The sequence below is a fragment of the Caretta caretta genome, chromosome 6 (genome assembly GCF_965140235.1).
Source record: "Caretta caretta isolate rCarCar2 chromosome 6, rCarCar1.hap1, whole genome shotgun sequence".
NCBI lineage: Eukaryota > Metazoa > Chordata > Testudines > Cheloniidae > Caretta > Caretta caretta.
Window position 1 is genome coordinate 94,071,678 of NC_134211.1, and position 18,882 is coordinate 94,090,559.

Below are 18,882 nucleotides of genomic sequence, written 5' to 3' on the forward strand. Positions count from 1 at the left end.
ACCTCAGTCCCTGGAAAAATCATGGAGCAGGTCCTCAAAGAATCAATCCTGAAGCACTTGCACGAGAGGAAAGTGATCAGGAACAGCCAGCATGGATTCACCAAGGGAAGGTCATGCCTCACTAATCTAATCGCCTTTTATGATGAGATTACTGGTTCTGTGGATGAAGGGAAAGCAGTGGATGTATTGTTTCTTGACTTTAGCAAAGCTTTTGACACGATCTCCCACAGTATTCTTGTCAGCAAGTTAAGGAAGTATGGGCTGGAAGAATGCACTATAAGGTGGGTAGAAAGCTGGCTAGATTGTCGGGCTCAACGGGTAGTTATCAATGGCTCCATGTCTAGTTGGCAGCCGGTATCAAGTGGAGTGCCCCAAGGGTCGGTCCTGGTGCCGGTTTTGTTCAATATCTTCATAAATGATCTGGAGGATGGTGTGGATTGCACTCTCAGCAAATTTGCGGATGATACTAAACTGGGAGGAGTGGTAGATACGCTGGAGGGGAGGGATAGGATACAGAAGGACCTAGACAAATTGGAGGATTGGGCCAAAAGAAATCTGATGAGGTTCAATAAGGATAAGTGCAGGGTCCTGCACTTAGGACGGAAGAACCCAATGCACAGCTACAGACTAGGGACCGAACGGCTAGGCAGCAGTTCTGCGGAAAAGGACCTAGGGGTGACAGTGGACGTGAAGCTGGATATGAGTCAGCAGTGTGCCCTTGTTGCCAAGAAGACCAATGGCATTTTGGGATGTATAAGTAGGGGCATAGCGAGCAGATCGAGGGACGTGATCGTTCCCCTCTATTCGACATTGGTGAGGCCTCATCTGGAGTACTGTGTCCAGTTTTGGGCCCCACACTTCAAGAAGGATGTGGATAAATTGGAGAGAGTCCAGCGAAGGGCAACAAAAATGATTAGGGGTCTGGAACACATGACTTATGAGGAGAGGCTGAGGGAGCTGGGATTGTTTAGCCTGCAGAAGAGAAGAATGAGGGGGGATTTGATAGCTGCTTTCAACTACCTGAAAGGGGGTTCCAAAGAGGATGGCTCTAGACTGTTCTCAATGGTAGCAGATGACAGAACGAGGAGTAATGGTCTCAAGCTGCAGTGGGGGAGGTTTAGATTGGATATTAGGAAAAACTTTTTCACTAAGAGGGTGGTGAAACACTGGAATGCGTTACCTAGGGAGGTGGTAGAATCTCCTTCCTTAGAGGTTTTTAAGGTCAGGCTTGACAAAGCCCTGGCTGGGATGATTTAACTGGGAATTGGACTAGATGACCTTCTGGGGTCCCTTCCAACCCTTATATTCTATGATTCTATGATTCAATATTTCTTGATTAGTCAGTATACTGAACTCCAGGAAAAACCAGACTGTTTGGTATGGGGGAGCAGATCTATGTTATTTGAGAAGTCTTCCTGTATATGCACAATCTTTTCAGCAAAGTAGGATGATAGTTCTTCAGAGTACCTAGTGCTGGGTGTTCTGATGCAGTTTGTAGGCACTCAGGATTGAAGCAGTTTACTACCCTTGATTTGGTGATTAGTAGAGGTTGATAGGAAGATTCTATTGTCCTCTAATTCTGTCTCAACATAGAGTTAGAGGAATTTGTTATATTTCACCCTGTGTGTGTTTCCATTTTCCTCTATCAGCAGTCAAGTTTCCTCCCTCTCCCCATCTGGCACGGGTTGTCTGAAGACCATGACCATTAATAGGGGAAGCAAAAGTGGATGGGAACCTGGGAGGCAGTGACCATGAGATGGTCGAGTTCAGGATCCTGACACAGGGAAGAAAGGAGAGCAGCAGAATACGGACCCCGGACTTCAGAAAAGCAGACTTTGACAACCTCAGGGAACTGATGCGCAGGATCCCCTGGGAGAATAACATGAGGGGGGAAAGGAGTCCAGGAGAGCTGGCTGCATTTTAAAGAATCCTTATTGAGGTTACAGGGACAAACCATCCTGACGTGTAGAAAGAATAGTAAATATGGCAGGCAACCAGCTTGGCTTAACAGTGAAATCCTTGCTGATCTTAAACACAAAAAAGAAGCTGACAAGAAGTGGAAGATTGGACAAATGACCAGGGAAGAATATAAAAATATTGCTCGGGCTTGCAGGAGTGAAATCAGGAAGACCAAATCACAACTGGAGTTGCAGCTAGCAAGAGATGTTAAGAGTAACAAGAAGGGTTTCTTCAGGTATGTTAGCAACAAGAAGAAAGTCAAGGAAAGTGTGGGCCCCTTACTGAATGAGGGAGGCAACCTAGTGACAGAGGAAGTGGAAAAAGCTAAATGTACTCAGTGCTTTTTTTGCCTCTGTCTTCACAAACAAGGTCAGCTCCCAGACTGCTGCACTGGGCAGCACAGCATGGGGAGGAGGTGACCAGCCCTCTGTGAAGAAAGAAGTGGTTCGGGACTATTTAGAAAAGCTGGACGTGCACAAGTCCATGGGGCCGGACGAGTTGCATCCGAGAGTGCTAAAGGAGTTGGCGGCTGTGATTGCAGAGCCATTGGCCATTATCTTTGAAAACTCATGGCGATCGGGGGAGGTCCCGGACGACTGGAAAAAGGCTAATGTAGTACCCATTTTTAAAAAAGGGAAGGAGGAGGATCCTGGGAACTACAGGCCAGTCAGCCTCACCTCAGTCCCGGGAAAAATCATGGAGCAGGTCCTCAAGGAATCAATTCTGAAGCACTTAGAGGAGAGGAAAGTGATCAGGAACAGTCAGCATGGATTCACCAAGGGCAAGTCATGCCTGACTAATCTAATCGCCTTCTATGACGAGATAACTGGCTCTGTGGATGAGGGCAAAGCTTTTGACACGGTCTCCCACAGTATTCTTGACATCAAGTTAAAGAAGTATGGGCTGGATGAATGTACGATAAGGTGGATAGAAAGCTGGCTAGATTGTCGGGCTCAATGGGTAGTGATCAATGGCTCCATGTCTAGTTGGCAGCCGGTATCAAGTGGAGTGCCCCAAGGGTCGGTCCTCAGGCCGGTTTTGTTCAATATCTTCATAAATGATCTGGAGGATGGTGTGGATGGCACCCTCAGCAAGTTTGCAGATGACACTAAACTGGGAGGAGAGGTAGATACGCTGGAGGGTAGGGATAGGATACAGAGGGACCTAGACAAATTAGAGGATTGGGCCAAAAGAAATCTGATGAGGTTCAACAAGGACAAGTGCAGAGTCCTGCACTTAGGATGGAAGAATCCCATGCACCGCTACAGACTAGGGACCGAATGTCTCGGCAGCAGTTCTGCAGAAAAGGACCTAGGGGTTACAGTGGACGAGAAGCTGGATATGAGTCAACAGTGTGCCCTTGTTGCAAGAAGGCCAATGGCATTTTGGGATGTATAAGTAGGGGCACTGCCAGCAGATTGAGGGACGTGATCGTTCCCCTCTATTCGACATTGGCAAGGCCTCATCTGGAGTACTGTGTCCAGTTTTGGGCCCCACACTACAAGAAGGATGTGGAAAAATTGGAAAACGTCCAGCGGAGGGCAACAAAAATGATTAGGGGCCTGGAACACATGAGTTATGTGGAGAGGCTGAGGGAGCTGGGATTGTTTAGTCTGCAGAAGAGAAGAATGAGGTGGGATTTGATAGCTGCTTTCAACTACCTGAAAGGAGGTTCCAAAGAGGATGGATCCAGACTATTCTCAGTGGTAGCGGATGACAGAATGAGGAGTAATGGTCTCAAGTTGTAGTGGGAGAGATTTAGGTTGGATATTAGGAAAAACCTTTTCACTAGGAGGAAAAAGAAAAGGAGGACTTGTGGCACCTTAGAGACTAACCAATTTATTTGAGCATAAGCTTTCGTGAGCTTCTTTTTGCGAACACAGACTAACATGGCTGTTACTCTGAAACAGTTCACTAGGAGGGTGGTGAAACCCTGAATGGGTTACCTAGGGAGGTGGTGGAATCTCCTTCCTTAGAAGTTTTTAAGGTCAGGCTTGACAAAGCCCTGGCTGGGGTGATTTAGTTGGGGATTGGTCCTGCTTTGAGCAGGGGGTTGGACTAGATGACCTCCTGAGGTCCCTTCCAACCATGATATTCTATGATTGTAGATGATGGGCTGTTTGGGAGCTGATGACTCCCTACTTTATTATAGGGATTAGTAATTATGCTTCTGTACTAGCCTGTTTTTCCTTACACAGAAGCAGTCAGTAAAGATAAACCAAGCATGTCATTTTAGTAGCACAAGCCTTGTAGTCTCAGACTTAAGGTCCTTCTCTTTCAGAACATGAGACTCAAACTCACTATCTCAGATCAAGCTTACAGGTTGGAGCATAGATTGTTTTCCACCTTGTGAGACTGGGTTATTTTTATTATGGCTGATAACTATCTTCTCTTCTTCCTTCTCTTCTCTCAAAGGGAAAACGAACAAAGGGTTGATCCATTGAATAATGTTTAAAGCAGAAGCTGATGGGAGAGTTAGCCCTTACAGAGCTACAGGCTGTCCTGCAAGTGCAAGTCTTTACCATTCAGATTTCACTTTCCTTTCCTCAGCTGCTTCACCACTGTAGCTCCCCAGTATCCTAGGCCTTTGGACATATAACAGCAACATTAACACTGTTATAAAACAAGTAGTATAAATGACAGAAAAGATAATTAGGCTCAGCAACAGGTGTCTTTCTAATTTGCAACATCCAGCAGGAAGACTTCAGGGAAAGAATGTTCCTTTGTCTATCATCTTTCTACCACCTCCACAGTGTATCCAGTTGCTCTTGGAGATGGGCTGAACCAGATGGGTAAGTATTATCCCATGAAATCCCAAAGCATATTCTATCCTACATTACTTCAACCTTCTGCCTTTCAAATCAGCAACAGCACAGTGAGAATAAATGCCTAAGATGAGAGTTGGCAGCACAGGCATTTTGCAAAAAGTCACCTGGAAGAACAAAATGTGTGAATTTTAACAAACATCACAGTATTTTACTTTTCCCTGTGACTGTGCACCAAAGTGCAGCTGAGAAGGAAGACTCTGGGGGCTAGAATGGGAAGACAAACAAACTTTCACCATTATAAAATCTTATCCTTCCTTACAAGGAAAGGTATTTGTTCAAGCTTTCTAATAATTTGTCACTATTTTCTGCACTCTCTCAAATTTTCAGCATACTTTTTTAAAACATGAACGCCAGAAACATACACTTCTACATACACTACATAGTAATGTTCTCTTGGCTTCACCAACACTGTGTTCCTGTTTATACATCCAAGGATCATTAGTTCTTTTTGCCAAAGCATTCCATTAGGTGCTCATCTTCAGTTGCTCGTCCACTGTGACCAATAAATCCTTTTCCAAGTCCTTGCTTTCCAGGATACAGTCCCCCATTTTCTAGGTATTGGGTACATTCTTTGTTCCTAGATCTATACGTATATCTATTAATCACATTTAACTCACATGATTAACTCAAAAAAAATTAATCATGATTAAAAAAATCACAACTGCATTTTAATTGCACTGTTAAACAATACCAATTGAAAATTATTAAATATCTTGGATGTTTTTGTACTTTTTCAAAATATTTATTTCAATTACAACACAGAGTACAACACAAAGTGTACAGTGCTCACTTTATATTTTTTTATTACAAATATGTTGCACTGTAAAAATGATAAACAAAAGTGGTATTTTTCAGTTCACCTCATACAAGTATTGTAGTGTGATCTCTATCATGAAAATGCAACTTACAAATGTAGATTTTTTTGTTACATAATTGCACTCAAAAACAAAACAATGTAAAACTTTAGAGCCTACAAGTCCGCTCAATTCTACTTCTTGTTCAGCCAGTCGCTAAGTTTGTTTATATTTACGGGAGATATGCTGCCCACTTATTAAAAAGTCACCAGAAAGTGGGAACAGGTGTTCACATGGCACTTTTGTAGCCGGCATTGCAATGTATTTACCTGCCAAGATATGCTAAACATTCATATACCCCTTCATGCTTCGGCCGCCATTCCAGAGAACATGCATCCATGCTGATGACGCTCGTTTAAAAAATGTGTTAATAAAATTTGTGACTGAACTCCTTGGGGAGAATTGTATGTCTCTGGCTCTGTTTTACCTGCATTCTGCCATATGTTTCATGTTATAGTAGTCTCATATGATGACTCAGCACGTTGTTCATTTTAAGAACACTTTCACTGCAGATTTGACAAAATGCAAAGAAAGTCCAAATTGTGTGAGATTTTGTAAAGATAGCTACAGCACTCGACCCAAGGTTAAGCTTCTAAAGTGCCTTCCAACATCTGAGAGGGACAAGATAGTGGAGAATTCTTTCAGATGTATTAAAAGAGCAACACACTGATGTGGAAACGGCAGAACCCGAACCACCAAAAAAGAAAATCAACCTTCTACTGGTGGCATCTGACTCAGATTATGAAAATGAATGCGTTGGTCCGCACTGCCTTGGATTGTTATTGATCAGAACCTGTCATCAGCCTGGACGCATGTCCTCTGGAATGGTGGATGAAGCATGAAGGGACATATGAATCTTTAGCGCATCTGGCATGTAAATATCTTGCGATGCTGGCTGCAACAGTGCCATGCAAATATCTGTTCTCACTTTCAGGTGACATTGTGAACAAGAAGCAGGCAGCACTATCTCCTTCAAATGTAAACAAACTTGTTTGTCTGAGCGATTGGCTGAACAAGAAATAGGACTGAGTGGACTTGTAGGCTCTACACTTTTACATTGTTTTATTTTTGAATGCAGTCAGGTTTTGTATATAATTCTACATTTGTAAGTTCAACTTTCATAATAAAGAGACTGCACTACAGTACTTGCATTAGGTGAATTGAAAAATACTATTTCTGTTTTTACAGTGCAAAATATTTGTAATCAAAAATAAAGTGAGCACTGTACACTCTGCATTCTGTGTTGTAATTGAAATCAATATATTTGAAAATGTACAAAACATCCAAAATATTTAAATAAACAATAATGGAATAATAACATTTAACAGTGCAATTAATCATACAATTAATTTTTGACAGCCCTAGTAATACTGCTTTTGGAGTGGAGTCCTATCATCTAAAAATAAACTTAATGATGCTGATACAAGATAACCATTAGCCTTAAGAGACTTACATTTCACCAAGGACTAAAGATATGTCATCTGGTCAGGTTGGAAATACTGACTTCACTAGTGAAATGCATTTGCCAAAGCTAGATGCTTATGTTCAGAAAAAACTTTTGCATCCAAAGCTCATCTTGCATTTCTAGTTCTTCAGACTAAGTATCTAGGTGTACTGGGCTATTTTATTTGCTTTTTTCCTTCGCTAAAGGTCGTGGTGTAAGTCTTGCTTAGGTAACCAGCAAAAGAAGACTGTTAAATCTGAACCTCCAACCTCAAAATGAAAAGCTGACTTCTCATAACATTGTGAGCCATGTTAAATGGAAGAGACTACGCAGCAAGTTCACCTCAGTGATTAAAAGGGAAACACCTGTGTTTTTCTTGCTTTGAATTCACTATATTATGAAAATACTTAAAGAATCTTGTCCACGTTAAAACAATTGTGTATGTGTAACTATTTAATGCATCAGAAAATAGTAAATAAAATGGCAAGCTTATTTTTTAAATAACATCTTTAATTAAAGTTTTTGCAAAGGCAAAATATTAAACTTAAAATAGGTCTTAGTACATCAAAATACTAAGTTCTCTAATTGTATTCCAAGCATGGCCTTTGAAACATAATATCCTGTATATCACAGAAGAGCAACCTTGATCTGCAATTGTACAGAATGAATTTTACAAACATAATAAATATATTTACCCCCTTACACATAACAGTATATGTACAACAGCAGTTGACAATAGTAGCTCAGAACAGCAGAAAAGGACGTTCCCCTTCCCCATATTTTTATTAGTACCCTATGCACGCTGGAACAAGTGAACTTTGGATGGCTACACATGTAGCTAATCCAAAATAGTTCTTCCTGTTTAAAAAAGTTCCTTTTTGTCCTCAGTATCCAATCCAAACTAAATTTTAAAAAAGTGAACCATGAAAAAGAGTAGGCAACAGTAGCTTGATTTGCATGAAAAAAAGGCCTGGCTTGTACATATGCCCCAGGCACTCAGAATAATAGGAAATCAAGACTAAAGACACAAATGTAACAACATACAAGTTTCCCCCGTCTTTTGTAACCACTAAACTCAAGATCTGAAACAACTTTGAATTAAATCTTTATAAAAAATTGCAAAGCTGTATAAGGCGACCCAATAAAAATCCACAGTGTGCAGTACCCTAAAGCCACAGGTCTAATTCTTAAACATTTTATTGCATCCTGCAAAACAACAAAAAAGGAACTTTTTCAAATGGAAGACAAACTTCAAAGTGAACTCTAGTGAAAAGGGTCTCATTTTTCTCCTGCATTGGAATAACAAAATTTTTTCCTGGTAGCGTTTTATGGTGACATAATTGCTTTTGGGTATTAATGGATGATACAGTTACTTTCACAAAACAAAACTGAAACCCAGCAAAGTTTACTTACACTGCATTAAAAATAGAAAAAAACAAAAAACCACACTGATACAAAACTGTTAGATCACATTTAGTATGTTATTCGCTCTTTTCCAGCAACTGTGCTTCAGAACCAAATCTAATCCCTTAGAGAATAAACCTGCGACCACAATCTTTATACTTGTCATGATCTGTTGATAGGAAAATACTCAGGTCAAAAAGCAGCTTGAAATTACAATGCAGGAAAAAGGTGGATGAAACCTCAGACATTTTGCCACTAACATTGGGGGCAGGAGAGAATAAAGTTATAAATTTTATTTAAATAGTCCAATATAAAGTTCCTTATGTGACTAAGTCTCTATTATCTCCTTAGCAGACAACATATTTTTATTCCTTTTCAACTTTGATGTTTTTATTAAATGATTGCACACACTAAAAAGCCAATATAATTAGAGCTAAAATGTTTATTTATGACTGAAGCACTGCAGGACACCTACTGTCTCAGGAATCCAATAGACCTCGAGTATCATCATGCTGACAAAGCAGGAATATCTGCAAATTGAGAAGGCACAAGACTCCCAACTTTGTCCAGTTGCTCTGTAAATTTCCATTAGCCCTGAAGGTTAATATTTTAACCATGAAGTTATCGTCCCTATTTTTTCCATCTTAAAGTCAAAAAAGGTGCTCTGTTATCTGTGCAAATCTAAACATAAGCCCTCTTGAAACCGTTAATTGCCTTCATAATACTGAACTATTTAAATGAAAAATCTATTTTCTACTTTCAAGAAAAAAAATTAATAATTTAAAAACTATGAACATGGGAATCCCTTGCCCTCTGAAAGGAATGGAATCTAATGAAATGGTCTGTTCAATTACAACATTAAAACCATGATTAAAATTCAAGTACAATAATAAAATTAAGCAAACTACATTCTTACAGCAAGCTGCTACAATAAAATGAAATTAAAACATGCTTTCTGATTTAAAAAAGGAACACTTGACATAGCAATAAGAGCACAGTTTGGTATGTTTATATTTGACTGGCTTTCAGAAGACTTCACAGGTACTTGTATTAAAAGACCAAAACCCTCATCTGCCAAGCATACCATAATTAATTTGCAAGACACTGTGCATGTACAGATGGTTTCTAAACATCCTTAGAGATAAACTAAATTTAAGTCATCTTTAAAGCTGTGGTATCCCTTAAAATAAATAAAAAGGCTATGCAATGTCTGCTCTAAACATGTGGGTGAAGAACCCTAAATGTAAGAAGAGACTAAATATCTTGTACAGTAATCTGGGTTCCAGTAGTATAAACAGGAATCTGTAGCTAAAGGGGTTTCATTGGTTGATTTGTGCACTATATGGGATTTGTTCTAAGTCCATATTTAAGTAATTTGAAAGGCTATGAATCTACTCGTGATAGCCATCAACACTACTCAAAGATACACAAGAGAAGCAAGGGTAATAATTAGTTGATAAGTAATTGATTTCATTGTAATCACATATGCTTTAAAAGTATAGTGGCACATTAAAAAAAAAACCACAAAATTTCTGCTTTGTACAGAGAAAAAGAAAACGCCACTCAGCATGAGATACCTTGAAGTCCAGAGCCAAATTTGTATCCTAAATGAGTAGAGCATTAATTACCTATGAGTTAGTAACACCAGAAACTGAACTTTAATGACATTTACAATGTATGCAGATCAGGTGGTTTACTAATAAACATATGGCTCTACATGTGAATTAAGGACAATTTCGTTCTATTTAGTAACACCACAGGTGCAAAAACATATGTAACTGCTCAGATTTCTTCCTTGCAATGTGCTGTGCATTTCCTGTAAGCTACTGAGACTATGAATGCATTTGGAGATCAGTAACGAAAGACAGGTAAGGGAGACAGAAGGCAGTTAATATACAGTGCTGATTAAATACACTTGTGATTTCATTAAAAACTATTTTAAAAGTTTCATTTTGCAAGAACAAAAGCCAAGAAGTAGTGGGTAAAGTTTCTGCTTCTGCAGTTCTCCCTAATTTGAGTTACATTTGACTTCCTCTGCCTTCTTTTCATTGCTTTTCAGGTAGCTAGTAAGAACATTAAGTTGTAATGGGGAACCACATAAAGCATGCTCACTCCTTCGTTGGAAATGTCTGATCTAGAATTCCAATTCCCTCTTCTCTGCTGCAGCAGGAACTCCATTCCTGAAAGCCTGATTGCAAGCAGAACCATGTCACTTGGAGATTTTAAACAGGTTCCCTGCAACACATCTTAACTTGTCAATAAGAATATACTTTAAAATTACAGGGTATTTTACAATTAAGCTCTATTTCCTGATTAGCAGAACTTTAGGTAAGGTATAAATGGCTATATATATATATATATATATATATATATGTATATATACTTTCCCTTATCCAGTTTAGCCATTCCTGTAGTATTTGTCCAACAGTATTCATGGATGCCTGGGCTGTAAATGTAGTAAGTGGTTGGAGGAATGCATACACTAAGAGATCAAAATACCTGGAGTTTTCATTTGCAAGGTCTCCAAGACACTGATCTTTTAAAGAAGTAAAGGAAAGCTACCACAGAGTCCTCTGAGCTCCGTGAGGCTGAACCACTTCAAATGCCAAGAATGTTTTTAAAAATAAAGTAAGTGGTTTGAGTTTTCAGAAGGAGCTACAGGTGCTCAGCACTTTTGAAAAGAGTCATTCATGTCAAATTGAAATGGCTCGAAAATATAAGTAATCATTTTACATTTTGTAACTGCTAGGAATGAAAATTTGTTTATGGGAGAAGAATTGAGAAAATTAACTGTAGTTAAAATTATACATGACTATAGCAGAATTAAAAATATTTTTGTTATACAAGATAATTAAAATGTATCACCTTAATTCTTACTCTTCTGTACAAAGCCTGCACACCGTTCAAACAATATTCTGACCACCCTCACTACCAAAAGGAAGTGTTCAAAACAAAGATTTGTACACACATAAGCATTGTCAGACTACGAGTATATCAAAAGGGAAGAGTTCCTTCAGTTCAGTGGAAGAAATTTTAAAACCTTAACCCAAGGGGAGGAACAGGGAGACAAAGCCTTACATGCTAATTACCAGCTGCAGGTACCTGTATATAGAATTGATAATTAAGGTATCCCAGACAATGCTAGCTGCTACAGTTCCATGGCTTGCCCATTTGAAGTAGTGTCTATGTTGCCACGCTCTACCTTTGTTGCGGTAGTTTTGTTGGTACTGTTCTTTTCTGATGTGCAGACGTAAGTTTTGGTTGAAGTTTATGTCCAAGTCTCAACCTTTCTGATTTTTTCTTTTTTTCTAGTTTTTTGTTTTGTCTTAAAAACTTCACCATTCTGCATCTCCAATGGCTTTGGAAAATACATAATCTCTTCCATTGAGATTCATTATGCCATCTTTGAGGTGAAACTTCCACTTGTTTTTACTTCTATGGATCTAAAAAACAAAATATACATACTGAAATAGTACTCTGTATCAGAAACAAGTAGCAACTTCAGGACTAAACTGACAAGTTAGGAAAAGAAAATCCAGATAATGATTGGTCACATAACTGATCATTATGTATGCATGGAGATCTAAACCCAGGATCTGACCTAAAAAAAAGTGTTATTGCACATCTGGCAACATTTGTGGCTCATTTTCTAGCCAAGGGCAAGTTCCCACAGGAGCCATAAATAAACCCTGTATCCATAGTAATTGTGAAATCCAAGGCACATAACACATTTTATGTAGAGAGAGGAAGGTAATTTAATCTTTATACATCTCTAACATGAAATACCCTTTTCCTGTTGGAACTGGGAATGTAGAAATCCATGTGGAAGCAGCACAATTCCAGCTTTTACTCACTATATTGAAGAGATAGGAGACAATTTGTCTGACCAGCCCTGGATGAAAGAGGTGAATGAGGCAGCAATACAGCTCTGACCCTTTACCATCATTTGTTTAACCCCGCTTCTGCGTACAACCCACCTTGCTTGCTGATCTCTGGCAGAAAAAGAGGAGGAAAGTGAAATAGGCCTAATACAAGGTTGGAACTTGCTTCTCCCTGCCGCAGCGCTGCAGCTAAGGTCAGAAACACCGGAGCTGGATTTCTCCGGATGTAAAAGAGAGGGAGCCACCAGACTAGTGTTCTCTCTGAAGGGCCCTCAGCTTTGGAGGCTGCTGCTCTCCTTGGTCTGAGTGGTCAGAGTTATCTGACCTCCAAGACACACTGCTAGACTTATCTATTTACTCAGGCTTTTGAAGAGGAAGGGCCTCGATAGGAGCTGCTGTTTGTGGTGGAGGATAGTTTTGTTCTGTCCTAAGAAGAGTTTTACAGTAGAACCTCAGAGTTATTAACATCTCAGGAATGGAGGTTGTTCCTAACTCTGAAATGCTCCTAACTCTGAATAAAACATTATGGTTGTTCTTTTAGAAGTTTACAACTGAACATTGACTTAATACAGCTTTGATATTTTACTATGAAGAAAAATGCTGTTTTCCCTTTATTTTTTAGTAGTTTATGTTTAAAATAGTACTGTACTGTATTTGCTTTTTTTGTCTGTGCTGCTGCTTGATTATGTACTTCCAGTTCCAAATGAAATGTGCAGTTGACTGGTCAGTTCATAACTCTGCTGTTTGTAACTCTGAGGTTCTACTGTATTGGGAGTGCCTGATTAGTTTGCTTTTATTTTAGGTTTTTGGTTTTTTTTAAGTTATGTCAACTGTAAGCTCTCTGTCCGGGGCCTTCTTTTCATCATGTATAGCAATGGTTTTCAACCAAGGGTCCAGGGCCCCCTAGGGAGGGTCTGCCAGTTTCAGGGAGTCTGCCAAACAGGACTAGCATTAGACTCTCTAGGGTCTGGGGCAGAAAGTCAAAGCATCACAGCATGGGGCTGAAGCCTGGAGCCTTGCCACCTGGGGCTGAAGGAGAAGCCTGCAAAACTTAGCTTTGCGGTGCCCCCTGCTTGCTATCCCTTAACGCCAGCCCTGGCTTTTATATGCAGAAAGCCAGATGTTGTGACACAGGTGGGCCGTGGAGTTTTTATAGCATGTCAGGGGCCTCAAAGAAAAAGGAGGGGAATCCCTGATGTATAGCATGCCTTGACCTGATTCTTTACAGAGGCTTCCAGGTGCTAATAGGATACAAATAAGGGGAGATTTTCAAAGACAAGTGGGAGCTGGGTGCCTGACTGGCCTTTGTGCCTTAGGAAAAAGTCTTCCCCTTAGTAAACAGTAACAACAACAAAAAGACAACTAAGGCAAAAGTAGTCTAAAATAAAAATAGAATGAACTGGACTCTCCAAGAGAAACTAGTAACTATGGACACCAGTAAAAAAAAAGGTTTTCAAAACGAGTCACTAGGTGAATTTAATTATCAACTGAATCACAAAAAATTGAACACCCGGCCGTTCCCAGAATACAGTAAGAACAGTACAACTAAAAGAACTGATCATTCAATTCTGGCTGCAAGCTACACGAACTATACATTTATTTCTTGTATACTTTGACTTGATTAATTAAATATGCCCACACAAAGGATATCTGGTATCTTGTAAAAATTTGATTAAAATGATATGTTCTACTGCAGGCCTATTTTCATCCCAGATATTTAAGTGTACAGTCACTTGCCAAACTGTACCATGCAAGTGGGCTTAGCCACATGTATCTTAAAAGGTAAAAATTACATTAATTGCCCAACTAGCTCAACATACATACATACATAGTAATTTTAGGGATAAATAGGCTTTTCATCATTCATTCAAAATACTTTACCCATCAACACAGTAAATGAGAGAACACCTGAACACACAATTTTCCAGATTCACAGCTGCCCAAAGGATTTTTTTCTTTGACAAAAGTAATGTAAGAGAAAGTGTGTCAAGCTCTGAGTAGTGAATATACAAGACCCCCAGAGTTTCTCTCTCACGCAAATAGCTTAATTTGTCACTATCCTCCACAAAAGGAAAGTGAAGTTTCCACGTTTTCAAAGAGTCCAGTGTTTACTACTTGCCAGGTAGAGGAGCTTATTTTACTTGGCAGACTTTCTGGTGGATTCTGTTAGTATGTTAACACAAGATTAGCCAAAAATCATTAAAGATGACAGCTGAAGTGAAATGCACCAGACTGAAATGTCAGCAGGTAAATTTGTGGAAACCTGCTTGGCCAAGTTATGAGAATTTGCATTCTAGTCTAATTAAGTGTGCCCCATCCTCTGAAGAATCTAATAAAGCTATCCAAACCAGTAGTTCACCTGTGAAATTGTTAAACGGCGCAGTACCAAAACTGGAACATATCTAGTAGACCCACACTGCTGAGAAGATTAAGCACAAACCTACTTCAAAACACCAGAAAATATAGGAACAAAATTCAACCAGCCTATCTACCCTCATATTGAATCTGCACTTAGAGCAGGGTCTAGGGTTTGGATGTAAATGAACATTACAACTTCAGGCATTTTTCCTGTTTTTTGGAAAGTCTAAATTTTTTTTTCATTCAAGTTTCAGTTCTTTGCACTGTAAAAAGGGCCTTTTTCATGTAATCAATACACTGTGGTCCTATGAATCCAGTCTTCAGCCAAACAACAAAGGAGGGAAATCCACCTGAACATCTCACCACTGCTAGCCTGCACTGAGTTTGGGGTTTTCTGATTCTACATCTTTTGATTTTTTTCTTTTTATTTGTCCAATCTCATATTTCCAGTCCAAGGCTCTTAAAAAAAGCTAGCCACTATACAGGAACCTAGTTACCCAGGGGATTGCTAGCTGAATATAGAAAAGAAAGGCTGTGTGTTGTGATTTCCAATCCAGGGTTATAGCAGCCAAAGACTGTTCTCTTCGGACGGCTGTTTAGTCTCTTGTCTCAGTAGACAACTGTCCACATCATACAAAACCCTCCATACCTGGCATCAACTGATACCCTGACTTGCTCTCATAAATATAAAGGGAAGGGTAAACACCTTTAAATTCCTCCTGGCCAGAGGAAAAACCCTTTCACCTGTAAAGGGTTAAGAAGCTAGGATAACCTCGCTGGCACCTGACCAAAATGACCAATGAGGAGACAAGATACTTTCAAAAGCTGGGGAGAGGGAGAAACAAAACTCTCTCTCTCTGTGTGATGCTTTTGCCGGGGACAGAACAGGAATGGTCTTAGAACTTAGTAAGTAATCTAGCTAGATATGCGTTAGATTCTGTTTGTTTAAATGGCTGAGAAAATAAGCTGTGCAGAATGGAATGGATATTCCTGTTTTTGTGTCTTTTTGTAACTTAAGGTTTTGCCTAGAGGGATTCTCTATGTTTTGAATCTAATTACCCTGTAAGGTATTTCCCATCCTGATTTTACAGAGGTGATTCTTTTTATTTTTTCTTCTATTAAAATTCTTCTTCTAAGAACCTGATTGCTTTTTCATTGTTCTTAAGATCCAAGGGTTTGGGTCTGTGGTCACCTATGCAAATTGGTGAGGATTTTTATCAAACCTTCCCCAGGAAAGGGGGTGTAAGATTTGGCAGGATTTTTTGGGGGAAAGATGTTTCCAAATGGACTCTTTCTTCATAATAATACCGGTTAGACGTTTGGTGGTGGCAGCGAAAGTCCAACGGAAAAAGGTAAAATAGTTTGTACTTTGGGGAAGTTTTAACCTAAGCTGGTAAAAGTAAGCTTAGAAGGTTTTCATGCAGGTCCCCACATCTGTACCCTAGACTTCAGCGTGGGGAAGGAACCTTGACACTGGCCAACCCGAAGAAGTGATCCCTTTTCAGGCACACTGGTAAGATAGTCTGGAAGAAAAAAGTTCAACCACTAATTTTAACTGAGCCTTGCTTATAACAGAGTTTTGAGACGCAAGTAGACACACAAGTTGGAGATAATAGAAAACATAGTTAATTTCACATGTTAAAATATAATACAAAAACATTATACAATATCAGATCACACTAAATATTAAGACATTTATATAGCCCCATGTATACACACACACAAATACAGCTTAAATTCATGATTTGATGGGAAGCAGAGAAACAGGAACAAATAAACGTGACATTCATAAAAATTCTGTTTTTAGAGATTTTACCTTATCATACTGACATACGACAACATTCTCTGTATCAAACAGCTCTTGTCCTTCCTCATCACTCACATCATCTTCACTATTAAGGGGCTCCTAAAAGAAACATTTGAAAATAGTTTATGATAAACTGACTCCCATCTATTAAGATTATAGATATTTTGATCTTTTGCATGAAAATAAACTCTGGTTATAACATGAATGAGGGTTTCAGTGTGGGGAGAACGAGGCTTTGAGGTAAAAACTTGATGTGCCTGTCACAATTACAGGGCTAGCTTGACATCTGTCCCCCTCTTCTAGTCTCTCTAGAGTGCACCACCTCACTTATCAGGGTGCCTATACCCATCTTTGATTGACAGTTTGCAATTCTCCCACTCCCAGACTATGCCTGGGCTACCGTATCCTACATACGAACTGTTCTTACCTAATTGGTCTGATTGAGTTTGGGCACCTGTATTTTTTCCCTTTGGAGTCAAGTGACCAGTGGTGAATATAATGAGCAGAAAGCCTTCTTAAACCAAAAGTATTGTTTATTTTACCAACTGGAACAAAGCTTTTAAGAAAGAAATAGCCTACCTGCATGTTTATCTTGCCAAAAAGCTACCCATTCCCTGATGGTAACCTAGGCAGGCCTAGCATCTCCAGATACCCCAGCAGATACCTGTGTCTCAGTCTGGCTCCCCGACAACAACCCCTCTGCTATAGTTCTTTTGTTCCTCTGTGTTTCTGGGCTTTAAGCCCTTCTGGTTAAAACCAGCCCTCTAGACTCAGCAGGAGATTATACAAGAGTCCGCAGAACCAATGTTTCTGACATGGTCCCTTAACAACTGTAGTGGTTGCTGAGGGGTGGCTTATGTTGAACCATTCTTTTTCTTCTTGCCTGTGTTAATCAGACAGATTCCTGTTCAGCTAAACCAATGCAGTCATACAGTAAATACCCCAATAACCAGTACATTATCCCGTATTCATAAATTATCCCAGGGCAGCTCCAAATGTTACTGTGCCCAAGTCCCATTTTCCAAAATGACTTTGGCATTTGCCTATACTGAGAACACTCCAGCGACGTTTCAATGGGTTTTTATAATCGTATGTAAACAGCATATGTTTTAAATCACTGGTTGATAGATCACTACGGAAAACATGAAACATCCTTTTCCTAAAAAAGTCTCATGCAGTCCCTCGCCATTGCTTTCTCATTATATGGGTTAATTATAAGAGGCACTGGGGCAAGGCAAGTTTAAATCCCCATCAACCATGATATTAGCTCTTGATTAGCTGGTATACTATTATTTTCAATCCAAGAAGGAAAACACGCTTCTTTGTACCAGAGGATGCCCTACCTCCTCCACCCTCACAGATGGTGGATGTATTAAAGTGACCTACCTGATGCACAGAACTGGAAGTAGTTCCTTATAAAGCAGGTTGATAACAGTGAAAAGAGGAGGCTAGAGCAACATGTTGCTGATAAGATCTCTGGCCTGCTGATGGTTATATTTAATAAATCTTGTAATATAAGTGAAATTCCAGAAGACTGGAACAATGCTAATATTTTGCCAATATTAAAAAAAGGCAATCAGGATAACCCAGGTAACTATACTCCAGGGAGCCTGATATGAATCCTGGGAATGGAAACACTGATACAGGAGTCAATTGATAAAGAATTAAAAGACAGGAACATAATTCATGCCAGTCAACAAGGATTTATGGAAAACAGTTCTTGTCAAACAAAGCTGATTTCATTCTTTGGTGAGATTAGGCGTATGGTTGACAGGGTAGATAAAAATAAATGATTAAAAAAAAATCTTTAAATCGGATTTTTTTTTTAATAAAAACGAAGGGAAAAATCCTGTCTAAAGATAGTTTTAATTAGGATACATTCTAAAGATATTTCATCATGGAAGAGGGATTATAAATTCTACTTCTATAGTGTGAGACAATATATTCATGTAATGTTTAAGAAAAGTTTTGTAAATGAGTTCCAATAGTTCATGGATTAGGGACCCAATCTTACGGGGTTTCACAGGCTTTTGTATAGATTACTTAGGTTAATCTTTGTATTTACCCAATGAGACTCAGTGCTCAGTCTCGAAGATACCATCAGAGATGTTTAGTTTTGCAGTTCTCAAACTGTAGATTTGCATCTCCAGAGGTAACATGATTGTTAACAGCAAAATTTTTTTAAAATAAATAAATATATAGAAGTGAGAAACAACAGACCTCAACTCTATTTTCCCTCTGCAAATTTGTGTACACGGAGTCAATTCCTTACCTCTCTTTAAAAGTGCAAAGTTTCAAAAAGTTCAATGAATAGAAGATTGTTTGGGGCAGAATAGATCTGGACAAG

At 39.3% G+C, this 18,882-nt stretch overlaps 1 protein-coding gene across 1 annotated transcript in view; it reads right to left on the bottom strand.

Moving 5' to 3' along the window:
• Positions 1 to 7,574: 7,574 nt before the first annotated feature.
• GTF2A1 (general transcription factor IIA subunit 1) overlaps positions 7,575 to 18,882 on the bottom strand; it is a 35,369-nt gene continuing 24,061 nt past the window's right edge. Inside the window, exons 8-9 of the mRNA XM_048855424.2 lie at positions 16,545 to 16,634; positions 7,575 to 11,932 (exon numbers count right to left, since the gene is read on the bottom strand). Coding sequence (XP_048711381.1) covers positions 11,825 to 11,932; positions 16,545 to 16,634 — 198 coding nt within the window. The 3' untranslated portion in view covers positions 7,575 to 11,824. The remainder of the gene's footprint in view (positions 11,933 to 16,544; positions 16,635 to 18,882) is intronic.